This window comes from Pempheris klunzingeri, chromosome 7 (assembly GCF_042242105.1).
Source record: "Pempheris klunzingeri isolate RE-2024b chromosome 7, fPemKlu1.hap1, whole genome shotgun sequence".
In the NCBI taxonomy this organism is placed as follows: domain Eukaryota; kingdom Metazoa; phylum Chordata; class Actinopteri; order Acropomatiformes; family Pempheridae; genus Pempheris; species Pempheris klunzingeri.
The window spans coordinates 13,939,341-13,952,810 of NC_092018.1; the positions used below are offsets into that span (position 1 = coordinate 13,939,341).

The following is a 13,470-nucleotide window of genomic DNA, read 5'->3' on the forward strand; positions in this document are numbered from 1 at the left end:
AGACTACGTTTGAACTGCTTTTCTGCTTACTGACGTTGTTCTTTTGAAGGGTGAGAACAACATTTTCAAATAAATACTGCAAAACTTAAAACTACATACCAAATAAAGTTAAATACCAATAGTAGAATTTGAAATGCTGCTTAACATAGACAGTGTACCGACATGACAAACCCATGGAGAATAAAAAAGTGTGCCAAATTTACCACAAATGGAGTGACTGCTGCGACTATTTACATTATCACCACACTAGACTAAAGCAATGTTCTTTTATTGTGTTTAGTGTAAAACACAATGCTCTCATGTACACAAAAATGTGTAACTCCAATTGTTAAACTGACAGTAGTCCAACTAGTCATGTTTCTATTCTTTTAAGTGACACCATGCTGATAATTGCTCAACTTGTCCGCACTGATTCACACATATTTTAAACTGCTTTGTTCAAATGCCTCTACAATTAGAGTTCCCTACATAGTATGTGTCACCGCAAGTACGCCTACACCCGATTTAAATTGTTACAGTGCTAAAATAAACGGAGAAAGAAGACACGCGATTGTCTGACTCGTGTTTCAGCACGGTCGCATCTTTCCGGCTGCGTACTAACATGCTGCCAGAGCTCAGTAGATCTGGAAATGAGCCGAGGTGGTGCCGTCCTTCCAGCATCGCAGGGTCTCAATGACAGTGGAGCGACACAGCGGGCACGTTCTCTCCCGGTCGAACCACAAGCACAGGCACTCCTCGCAGAACACGTGCTGCAGAGGAACATAACGTACACGTACATGTGTCAACAATGCTCAATTCACGTCGCCATAAAATCCGTGGGGAACAATTCCTGTATTTGGAACTCAAAGTTTACATTTTCTTTACAGCTCTGACTGATATTTACAGATATTGATTACAGATTGAGTCTAAACATCACAGGCACTTACGGATCCACCCTGCTGGAGCTGCTCGTGTCTATGAGCACTGTTTAGTTCGCTTTAAGGGAGGTCAAAGGTCAGTATCACGTAATAACAGTAGTTGCATGAAGAAGGAAAACACGAGTAAACTGCGGATTAAATGGTTGTTTCCTTTCCCATTTATGGAAAAACATGTTTTTACCAACTTCCAGTGGAATAACTTCTCACCTTGTTACAGTGACATCACTGCTAGGTGTGGCTACAGGTGCATCACAGCACTCTGCTAACTACACCCATCAGTAATGCTGGCTGAGGTCAGAGGCTTCAAACTCTCAAGCAGAAGGGACTGCTTTTCAGCCTAGTTTCTCCATAACTTTGTATACATAATTAATTTACATTTTTTAACCTTCCACTAACTAATTCCCTGCGTCCTTACCTGACAGAGAAGAGCGATGGGGTCTCTGAATTCAGCCTGACAAATAGCGCACACATCCCCCGCCTCGCTGCACTGCTGACTGCCTGCCCTCACTCCATAACTCTGGATGAGACAAAAAAAAGAAGAAGTTACATTTCGAGGATTAAACTCATCTGCTCATCTAGATTTACTCTGAACTCTCAACGCAAAAACACAAAGTTGAGCACATCTGTGTGTTTGTGTTTACTGATATGTGAAAACAACGATATTAGTCTGAATCTGACCTGGGAGCTGCAGAGCATGACGAAGGCCTTGCGTATGGCGGACACACGCCCGCAGATGTCAAAGGACTGCAAAACAACAAAGGTAAGTGCAGGTGGGCATTGGACACTTAACAGCTGATGACGGAGCTGGATGAAAAGTTAAGTGATCACTAAAGCCATCCTGATGTAATATAAAGAACAACTGCACTAAATGTAGCAGAATAGGAAGGTTTTGCTCATAACCACAAATAACCTGATGGTGGCGCTACATGAAAAGCCAGGACATCACCAAGGTCAGTATGGATGGGGGCCATGAATCCACCCAATAGTTGCTAAGATATTTCAGACTAGACAGAAGTGGTAGATCACTCCAAACAACCAAAAGACAGACCACCTGACTGATACCGACATCCTCAGAATCATGTCACCACCATTGCTAAAACTTAGGCTAAGCAACATTTTTAGATTGTTGTCAACTCAACAACGAAATAGCTCTAATTTTCAATGACTTTATCGCAATGTCATCAAAGCTTTTTCTGGTATGCTTTCTTATTTTCTGGTATCCATGTATTTTAAAGCTGGAACAGGAACCTGCAGTTGTGTGGATTCAAACCAATTGAAACTGAACTTGACTTTATGCAGCTGTTGCCCCGTGTGACACAACGGCCTGACAACAGTGAATCAATCACTGATGCACATCATGCATATCAGTGTATTCCAACACTGACACACCACTGATGTGGCCTGATCTTGGAAAACACCAGAGTGCTGCACCTCAGCACACACACCCGGGAAACTGTCCGCCTAATTCAGCTGAACCAACCCATCAACAGCTACATCTGGTGAATCACTGGTGTATAAAAAGAAGCCTCGACTATAATTGACAACACACACTCCAGAACATATGACTATATTCCTGAAAACCTTATCGAGTACGTAATTAATCACTTGTTCAGGGTTTCACTATTTCAGCTTCCAATTCAATACCGTGACACAAAACTGACTCAAAGCTCAGAAATCTTTTTAAGTTTCTTTGTGTAACTGCTCAGTAATGGACCTTGCTGTGACCTACAACTGGGGGTTTCCAGTTTCTTTCACTCTTCCTCTTCCACAGGCCCCAGAGCTGAGGTGTTTTCTCATGTCCACATCCATTCTTATTCTAAAACCAAAGAATGCTTGTGGGATTTTAGACGAGCGACTTGCTCTTGCTCTAACTTGCTCTTTTTCCTTCGCTGAACTCTTTTCTTCATTGGAATGTTTCCTCCATCTGTTGTCTTACTGACGCCTGCCTGCAATGTTTCTGATGTAAGAATCTAAATTCTGTCTCTTTACTCGCACTGATAGTCACTATTAACAAAAAGACTAGGTGGCATCCAAAATCAACATTGATCTTATTCAGCTAAATATTTTGCTACTGAACCCAGATTACCTTGCAAAGGCTGTAGATGATGATGAGCGTGGCTCCCAGGAAGTAACTATTGGAGGGGTCCTCCCCCATGATGTACTTATACCACAGCTGGATGGGCACCAGGGCGCGAAACAGCTGGCTCAGCTCCTCGATCAGCAGGTAGAACTTACCCTGGAGAAACACGCAAACCTAAGTTTTAGAAACTACAAAAGTAGAGGAGGCCTCTTTAGGTGTTTGTGTCCATATGCAGGTGGCAGTGACTGTGCCCACTTGATATACTGCCATTTGGAAAGGCAGTGTTTTTGAAGACGAAACCACATAACAGAAGGGCCTTCAGCAGTCTTAACCCCAGTTTTAACTAAATGGAAAAACTAAATTGAGACAATATGTATTCTTTCTTTGATCCACTCACTAACTGTCCAAAAAGCAGAAAGAGCTCAACAGCCTCGGGGCACTCTTCTATCTAGTCAAGAGCAGTGCAGTATTAAAAGCTTAAAACAGCATGCCTCCAGCCCAAACATGGCTGCCGTCCAGAGCTCCGCAGTTTCACAGCAGTACAGGCAATTTCCTCACACTGCAAGGGAAACTGGCAGCGGCTCTTTCCACCTGCTACCCAGTGCCCGCATTAAACCCAGCCCTACGGGAGCTTGCTTGCTGCCTTTAAAAAGGACCTCCCCTCCCCTAAGTAATCAGAACAGAAATGAACTTCTGACTATGTCCCCACTGCCACAAAGTGCATTAAGCGAATTGGGGACGGTTAAAAACAGAGGCGACCAAAATTGAAGGCAGACTCGATTCCCCGATGGCCCCCGTGGCATCCCAGCTTGCATAATGACTTCCTGGATGTTAGCTGACAAAGATTGATGACTTTGGGTAAAGAGCCACAAGCAGCCAGGTTGGTAGAGGAGGAAGACCTCTGCCAGTGGCTAATTCATCTTCCTTATTGTCCCCTCAGCCACGTATCCCACAGTGCCCATCACGCCCACGCAAAAACTGTCAAATCTTAAGTTTGGACGGAAGCCAAGGAGTTTGAGTAAGCCCCACTGCAGGCCTTGTTTGAGTAGTTTCCTGCTTGGTTTTACTACTTTGTGTGATCTCTTTATCCACTCCGCTTTACATTTTAATCAGCAAGACTGTTATTACATTTTCTATTTATTCACGTTGGGGGTTTAAGTAGGCGGGGGAGATATTTGGTTTTAATTTGTTATTGATACATTTTTTCTGCTGCATTACCCAGACATGATTAATCAAGCAAACTGTGCTGCCAGACCTGTCCCATCTTTTTCTATGAATCTAGTAAAGTGGTAGTTTCAGCTGGTACTGATCCTGTCTTTGCACTATTATCCATCCTGCAGCAAGTTCTTCTCTTTTGATTATTCAACTTTGATCATGTGAGAATTTAGCATTACTTTAATGACACAATTAATCAATTCAATAGGTCTTTAAAAGCAAATGCCACACATTCACGTTCCACAAATTGTTCCTTTTTCCTGCTTTATATTGTTGTAAATGTAATATATTTGGGTGTTAGACTGTGGGTCAAACAAATAGCACTTAAGATGTCACGTAGGACTTCCAGAGCTTCTGATGGTCATTTTTTCACTACTTTACAAAGTGTTATGAACGATAATTCAATTAATCAAAAAATTCAGTTATAATAATAATCATTACTTGTGGCCAAGTATGTGGCTCCTGCTCCTGCTGAACCATTTCCCTCAGCTGCTGAAAGTCTTCAACATCTCGCTCGAGGCCAACATAACAGACGTGTAGAGCAACACCAACAGAGCAAAAAATAAACCACAGATCGATATCACTCACGTGTGTGCCAAAACACACAGAGACACCTGAGCGGCCAACAATGAAAACGCGCACACACTTGGCCAACAGAAAATTATATTACGTTATAAATAGGATTCACACACAAGAAGTCAATCTGAGCCCTCAAAGCCTAAAATAAAGCCGTCATGGAACTTCTGTGTGCGTGCCTGCTATCTCGTGCAGAGAGAGAGAGAGAGATAGATGTTGATTATGTAGGATCATTAGTGTATTGTGGTTGGATGCAGTAATGAAGCAGACAGGCTGATGATGTGACTTCATGGAGTTCAGAGTAGACAGAACTCTGACCTGTCTTTGTGTTTGGCCTCTATGAATTAGCAGTGATGATATAATCTGGGATTCCCTAAAACGCAGCTTGTGTCCCATCAAATCTTCTTTATGTCTGAATAATGTGTGTGTGTGTGTGTGTGTGTGTGTGCACGTGCATTGTATGTGTATGTGTGTGTGTGTGTGTGTGTGTGTGTGTGTGTGTGTGTGTGTGTGTGTGTGTGTGTGTGTGAGTGCAGGGTACAGGTAATAGTCCAGCTCCAGGGAGGGATGACCTCACCTGCACAACCCCCTCGAGGGCAAATGAGCTCAGTTGCTGGCAGCCGTGGTTCTGATAGGCCTGTAGGTCTGTTTATCAGTGGAAAATTTAATCCTAATACTTTGTACCCCCCTCCTCCTCCCCACATCCAACACACAAACACATGCTGGGATGAGCTGCACCTGTATGGAAATCAGGCAGAAGTCTATATATATGTGTGTGTGTGTATGTGTGTGTGTGTTTGCAGTCATATTCTGTTGCTTCAGGCCAAACTAACCACACACACACACAAGCTCACCTAAGGAGTACCATTTAAAACCTTATGAATACAAAACAGGTTCACACTGTGACCCTTTAGCACTTTCACCACTCACTGGAGTATTTCATCATAGTTTTTTTTTAATTATCTGCCAAGTTTCACAACTTTGACAGTGAACTTAATCATTGCCTGCAACATGTCATGGACATGGAAGCATCAATATGGCAGTTTACCAAAAACTAAAACTAAACTTAGATGCCTTTTAGTGTAAGTGTGTCATACAATACTTTTCCATACGTTCAGCAATGTGTGTGTGTGTGTGTGTGTGTGTGTGTGTGTGTGGGTGGGTGCAGGCAGTATCCAACCTGTTGCTGTTTGTTCTATCTTCTTTGTCTTGTTTTGTTTGTCTGTTTTATTTGTCATAATAATTGTCATAACAAATCCCTATATACGCTATTTCTAATTATCATGAGTGTAAATTTGGAAGCAATTAAGTTGCATGTATGAAAAAATATATTTTAAAAGATATTAAAAAAAAAGAGTGAACTTAAATAAGGTTGAACAATGTTCAAAAGTTCTTAATTTAGGCTTTTTTTTGTCAGCTGATCAAAAGTACAAAAGTTTGACATAAACTTTGTGGGCAAATAGCTTAATACAATAGTAATTATTTCAGTTGAATAATGATTACCACCTGCTACAACCTACAACCTGTTACAACAGTCCTAAACTCTGACATTCTGTTTATCATGATACAAAATAGAGGAAAGCTACTAATCCTTACATTAGAGGAACTGAAATCAGCTATTTGTTTTTCATTTTTGCTTGATGAGTACAATGCCATTATATCTGTATGGTGAGATCATTGACGGTTATAAGTCATAGGTCAGAGGAATGATCTCTTACCCTGGATTTGAAGGCCAGGAGGATCTTGGGCAAAAAGAGGACAAAGCATTTCAGGCCGATGGTGAAGTACTTGAGGACAAAGTCAGTGATGCCCACCGCCCAGATCAGATCAAAGAAGTCAAAGCTGTTGAGGTTGGGCTTGGCAAATATGAGGCTAGAAGAAAAGAAGAAAAGAACTGGACTGGATGACTCATTTTAGGATGGTGTGGCATTTACACTCGGCCGGTAGAATGGCAAGCAACAGCAAGGCAAATGTTTAACATAATGTGAGAAACTCTGGAAACAAAACAATGACACAAACACAAGATACTCACAGGACAAGACCAGACAAGAACAGGAACATTCCCTAAAGGAAATGGAAGTAAAAATAAAATGGCTTACACAGCACAAAATGAATGGAAAAAAATATATATAAAGTAAAACCAAAACATAAGATAGCAGGCAAAGGAACACAGCAACTACAAATACCTGCCTGTACACTACCTGTTGTGCAGCTCCTCGTGGCTAAATGTGTAGTAGATATACACGATATTCCCTGCAAGGAACATGATGATCCAGAGGGCAACAAATAAAGAACGTTCCTCCTGGTAACGCAAAAGAGACACACAGATGTTTTAGCAGCAATACAATATATTTATTTAAGTCTAAAATTGGAATTATTTGCAGTGTCTGACTGTACTGTATACTGTGTACATGCTCAAGGACATTTCATATTTTCACTAACACAGAACGTCAGATTTTTCTTGCACTTTCTTTGCTGATTGACTGCTTGCTTTCTGCCCACTCACACACAACAAGTTCTCTTTTAATACAGGCAGCTCCAGAGGATGAGCGACACACGTGTGAGGCACCAAATAAGGGGAAGAAAAGCAAGACATACACACATTTACGGTATACATTAGTTGCTTTTGCAAGAGAATGACTAACCCATGAAGAGAGACTTTCTGTGTCATGGGTGAATATTGTCACTCTAACACATAAAACAGTGAACTAACAGTCTATTAATGGTGATTGTAGAATTGGAATTGGAACAAGTGATGAATTCATCCTACCAACAAGTATTGTCTTTGCATCCAAAGCCTGATATATTCTATTCCTCTGTAACATGCCCTTAAATCCCATAAACATGGAAACTGTAGTTTATTTTGAGTCAGTCCAGCATCCACCATTCCGCCGCTGCTAATACTCACTAGTGCACCAAACATGTTAATCCATATTCACTCCTGCTTGAGTAACATTTGGTAAAAATGACAGTGCCAGCTGTTTTAGGAAAAGACCCTTAGGATAGGGAGGTTGGAAAATACTGACAGATGGACAAACACAGTGTTAGATTTGATATTTTCATGGTATTTACTGATAATAAGAAAAACTTAAAACAACACCAGCCTTAACCTTTAATATGAGCATGTGTGAAAAGCTTAGCCTGACTTGAATCTAAGACTGAGTGTGTATCAGTATCAGCATTGGTTTAAGCTTACAGTGCAAAATATCAGATGTTGTCAATGTTCTTAAAATCCTGTATCAAAACAGCAGCTATTATACATGCAGTACTTTACCCGTAACGACACTTGGTGCCTAAACGTGGAATTGGCATAGGCAAATGTGCTGGCCATGCCCACACACACAGCAATACCTGCAGGACAGAAGTGCAACATCATCACTAAAACAGACCATATGCTGTTAATGCTTCTTTGTTGTAAGTAGAGTACTATTACCACTATTTCTCCACAAGCTGGTGTACCTAGTTTATGCTGGAAGCAGACTTTAGCCAGAAGAATGAGGATGAAGGGGAAGCCCCTCTGCAGCCATGTGACCACTGCCTTCAGCTCAGACAGAGCTGGAGCCGGGGTAGACGGGTCTTCCTGGGCCTCCTCCCGGGAGCTGTGCCTCTCAGAGGTGGCTGCCGTGGTGGCCTGCTGGAGAAGAGAGGAGGTCCTGTGCTGCAGGGGCTGGTGGTGGAAGTGGTGGTGGTGGTGATGGTGGTGTTGGGGCGGCCGAGGGAGAAAAGGTCCACCTTCAGTGCGGTGGGGGCCCCCTTCTTCTCTGGACGATGCAGTCATCTGGATAAAAACTTCAGGAGGAGAGCCCAGGACTAAGCCGGCTGCCTGGAATTGAGCAGAGGAGACAGAGCCCGAGGGGACACCCACCAGGCCGGAGAAGATCTGCTGGGGTGAAGCGGGAGAGTCGGGCTTCAGGCAGTCAAACACACCACCCTCATCAAGGCTGCTCTCTGATCCAAGAGTTTGGCTTCGGCTCCTGAGTGGGCAAAAAAGGGGCGATTCAAAGGAAAAACTTTAACCTGGAAGACGGCTGTGCTTTATTGGTCATATCCTATATAGTATATCCCTTTCATGAGTAATATTTTGTTGACAGGGATCTGTACATTTTACAGGATTATGTGACTTTTTCCTTTTACTTCTACACAATTTAAATGACAGCACTGGCTTACAATGTGTCAACAACATACACTACATGGCCAAAAGTATGTAGACACCCAAACATTAAACCCATAAATGATTGTTGGACATCTCATTTCAAAACCGTGGGCATCACGCTGCTGCTAAAACAGCCTCCTGTGCTGGGAAGGCTGCACTCTTCTGAGAAGTGTGTGGAACCTGGCTGCAGGTATTGGAAATCTCTGGGATCACAATTTAAGATACAACCTGCTGTAGTGTAGCAGATTATGTTTGAACATAATATATATAGATATTTACATTTGGATCAGCGCCATTACTGTTCACTGATTCACGGTTTCCACCTTATTCTTTATTCCTATATTTTGTTGATATTGCACTCGATATATTGCACTTCCCTACTACTAACTGTATGTGCTGCACAATAATTTCCCTTGGATTGAATAAAGCACTATCTTATCTTATTTTATCCTACATAACAAGGTTTGGATTTTTCCCACAGAGTTAAAGAGTGGTGGGCTCAGCAACGGGGCTCGCCACAAAGATGGAAGCTCGCTATTATTAGGTGAAATGTGACTGTGACCTGTAGAGTTATGATTTGCTTTCCTGAAACCGAGAGGCTTTGCCAAAACCAGGAATATATGTGGACAGGGAGGTGCAGGCACGTTTGGCTACATAATGTAGAAAAACAATGCACAAACAAAGGGCTCCCGAGTGCCATTCTTCCCACCTTTCAGAGGGCATGCCATCCGTGTTGCTGCTGTGTCTCCTCTGCATGGCACACCGCTCATCACCACATGGTCAAACCCTGCAAATGCAAATCAGCATCAACACAGAGGCCCGCTTACAGTTTATATCATCAGCAATTTCACTTTGTGTGTGTTTCAGGCGTTAGACAAACACGTAAAGCTGCATACAAATGTAGACGAGTTTACCTGAATCATTTCAGCGAATCGCCCCACGGCTCCCGTCATATTTGGTGTCAGGTTTGCAGGGTTGATGTTGCTGTCAGAGATGCTCAAAGACGGTCCGGCTCCACAAAAACACTTCCGGTATGACGTCACGGACAGGGCGCCTATCTACCAATCAGCGTCCTCCTTCCCACCACACCACATCCGCGTTGGAAATTTGTTATGGTGCTTCGTGGGATAAATGTCACACACTTGTAGCTTGTTAGACGTAATGCTGGACATTACTGAGCCGTTGTCTTAAAAGGAGACGAAACTGGGTCATAGTATATTTAGATTTTTTTTTTTTTTTAATCACTGGTGTCTAGCTTATCTGAAGACAGAAAGCTAATGCTAACGACAGCTAGCTAGGGGGCTAACAAAGCAGGCTTTTATGATGAAACACCGCTAGCTTGCGTGCCTTCAACCTAACTGTTTTGAGCTGTTTACGGACACAATTCATATTTGCAGCCATTGTGAGTAACTTAAAATCTGCATCATGGGTTAGTCTTGACATAAAAAATATAACGCCTGAACTTGCTGGTACTTAACATTCGTTCATCACATTTGGTGTCTGGTAAAGCTAGCTAACCTCAGTTTATTAAGCCAGTTTTGCTCGGTTTTACCGTTTTTTTTGAGTCAGTCAGACACCATTATATATTTCCGGACAAATACGCCAGTCAAGGAATTCACACCCGCGGAGGTTTGATGTTTTGGACTGTCACTGTCACTGGCATCTCCCCAAGAAAGCCATGCTATGATGGTGCTACGGAGGTTACTGAGAAAGCGCTGGGTGCTGGGAGTAGTCTTCGGACTGTCTCTCATCTACTTTCTCACCAGCACGCTCAAGCAGGTACAGAAACTCACACTGCACTAAGGTAGATGTTTGTAAATGGTGGCATCTTTAGCACCAGGGAGTAGGTTAGCTGGAAAGGATCACTGATCTGATTTTGTGTTATAAAATCATCCAAGAAATCACCTGTCTCATCAAGGTGCTCCTTCACACTGATGCACAAATCCTGTAAACCCAGTATTACTCTAAAGCAGCCCTGCACCAATACTATCCTCAATGGTTGTACAGAAATGGTACAGTAAAAAGCTCTATCGTAGGGCCAGACTTCTTGTCTCGTTTAGTTATTTTTTAAAATCAGATCATGATTTCAAGATTGCAGTTAATGTTCATTTCATTATTGGGCTGTGGGAAGCAGTGGTTGGAAAGTTTTTTACATTTTATAGTCAAAACAAGAAATCCAGTAATGAAGGAACAATATTAACAATAATTGTTAGTTACAAGTAACAAAATGGTAAGTGGCTGTATTGATATAGTGCCTGTCATTTACTCATTGTAAATTGTTACCCCATGTAAATGGCCTGTACTGTCCATTTACGTTCACCCATTCACGCACTATGGCTGTCATCAGGAGAGAGCTAATCATTCACATGCACTCACACATTGAAGCTGTGTTTCAGGAACAATTTGGGGTTCTGTGGCCAAAGACACTGTGAACACTGTGAGACACTGTGACATGTGAACCAAACCTTAAACTGACACGGGAATCGAGCCTCCAGTAGCCTGATTGGTGGACGACCCGCTCTACCTCTGAGCCACAGTGGCCCATATTATCAGAATCATCGCTGACCTTTTTTTTTTTTTCTGATTTCCTCAAATGAGCTCAGCTCTATTTGATTAAAGTCAGACATTTTAAGCTGATCAGTACTCATTTAGGCAAAGGTCTTGTACAGCTGCTTTGGTAAGACAACATTTAACATGTGAGAACTTTGTCTGTTGTTCAAAGAGGAGTTCAAAAAAGTAGTTATGAAGTTAAGAAATAAACAATAAATTTTAGTGTTACTACCAACATTCAGGTGTTGCATCAGCAATATTATTGGGGAAAAAAAATCTGTCAATTTCCAGTCCTACTTTATTTCCTCACTTTCTATATCATCATATTGCCTGACCCTGGTCTGAACTTTGTGAAGTTGTTCTTCAATGGCATTTCATGACCTCGTCCTGTTTGAATTTTGCAGGAGGAACGGACCATACGGGATCGCACACTCTTAGAGGTTAAAGACTCGGACCATCGCATCCCCTGGAAAGTCCGTTTCAACCTGGGCAACAGCAGCCGGCAGATCACTCAGTGCAGAAACTCCATCCAGGGCAAGACACTTCTCACTGACGAACTTGGTGAGTAATGCAGCCGTTACTCACCACCATACAGTGATGATAACACGACAGCTCCATCAAACTGTTTGGTTGCCTTTAATCAGCATCTGTGCTTATCTGTGTTAATGTTTTACAGGTTATGTCTGCGAAAGGAAAGACTTGCTGGTTAACGGCTGCTGTAACGTCAATGCTCCCAGCTCCAGGCAGTACATCTGTAAAAGCTGCCTGGCCAACGGCTGCTGTAGCATCTATGAGTATTGCGTGTCTTGCTGCCTCCAGCCTGATAAGGTAATCTGTCACATCAAGGATGTTCAGGGGCTTGGGTTATAACTGCTATCAGAAAATGCTCCTCTTGCTGAACTGCTGCATGCATACATTTTATCAGTGGATCCTGAAATGCAACAATTCAGATACTAGTTTGTTTTCCCCTCGGGGATTAATAAAGTATTTTGATTGATTGGTTGTGATTTTGCATTTTATACATAGCAGTGACCATGAAGGACAGAATAAAAAAACAGGTTGAACAGATTGAAATCTCGCACTTGTATGTGTTCACGCATACTCACCCTCTTCTCTGTGTACTCTTCTTCAGCAACCTCTCCTTGAGCGCTTTCTGAATCGCGCTGCCGAAGGCTTCCAGAATCTCTTCACCGCTGTGGAGGATCATTTTGAGCTGTGCCTGGCCAAGTGCAGGACTTCTTCACAAGTATGATGGATCAAAAATTAAAACAATCAACTCTGATAGACCACAATCCTAACTTTCTAAATCAGTCTCAAATGTAGCCGTTCCGTTAGTGCAGTGATTTTTGAAATAAAATTTAATAAAAAATGGCTGTCCCGCGTAACCACGCAACCATCTCCCATCTCCCATCTCTTAATAATTAAAGTTAGTATTTCACTCACATTTAACATTCATCTGTGTGTCTGTTATCACTAGATAGAAGATGTGCACAAATTTCTGTTATGTATTACAATGAGTCACTGCTGCAAACTGGCAACAGCTAGTTGTGGCTAGTCTTTTTATGAATATTATTGTAGAGACAGACAGTGTTAACATTCATTCTGTCCTGGCTTTGACCTCCAAAATCTTTACTGCTTGTAAAACTTGGAACTTGAACTTTGAGCATATCGTCAGTTGCTTTCAATAAGTGTTTCGTGGTTCCTGGAGCTGAATCACATTGTGGTCATCTTGGTTTACCTGTCAAAAATGAACCACCCATGAAGATTCAAATGCAGTATTGTTTTAGATTAGAGAAGCCTCTCACTTATTTTCTTTGTAAATGTGTTGAATATGAAAAATCACATTTGCGTTATACAAAAACATGTATTTACTTGTTTGTTCTTTTCTCACGCAGAGTGTTCAGCATGAGAACACCTACCGAAACCCTCAAGCTAAGTACTGCTACGGAGAGAGTCCTCCAGAGCTCCTTCCTGTATGA

The 13,470-nt window shown here is 42.1% G+C and overlaps 2 protein-coding genes across 2 annotated transcripts; one reads left to right on the top strand and one right to left on the bottom strand.

Annotated features, from left to right (window-relative positions):
• Nucleotides 1-357: 357 nt before the first annotated feature.
• rnft2 (ring finger protein, transmembrane 2) lies at nucleotides 358-10,717 on the bottom strand. Its single transcript, XM_070833658.1, has 10 exons — nucleotides 10,605-10,717; nucleotides 9,651-9,720; nucleotides 8,248-8,762; nucleotides 8,063-8,139; nucleotides 6,990-7,090; nucleotides 6,507-6,660; nucleotides 3,004-3,153; nucleotides 1,596-1,661; nucleotides 1,333-1,434; nucleotides 358-749 (listed from the first exon to the last, which is right to left on the bottom strand). The coding sequence occupies exons 1-10, from the start codon at nucleotides 10,690-10,692 to the stop codon at nucleotides 615-617; spliced, it is 1,458 nt and encodes a 485-aa protein (XP_070689759.1). The 5' UTR covers nucleotides 10,693-10,717; the 3' UTR covers nucleotides 358-614.
• A 557-nt stretch (nucleotides 10,718-11,274) lies between these two features.
• On the top strand, nucleotides 11,275-13,470 carry spring1 (SREBF pathway regulator in golgi 1). The gene is made up of 5 exons (XM_070833430.1): nucleotides 11,275-11,349; nucleotides 11,896-12,052; nucleotides 12,168-12,319; nucleotides 12,624-12,737; nucleotides 13,387-13,470. Exons 1-5 carry the CDS (start codon nucleotides 11,275-11,277, stop codon nucleotides 13,468-13,470), a joined length of 582 nt encoding a protein of 193 aa, XP_070689531.1.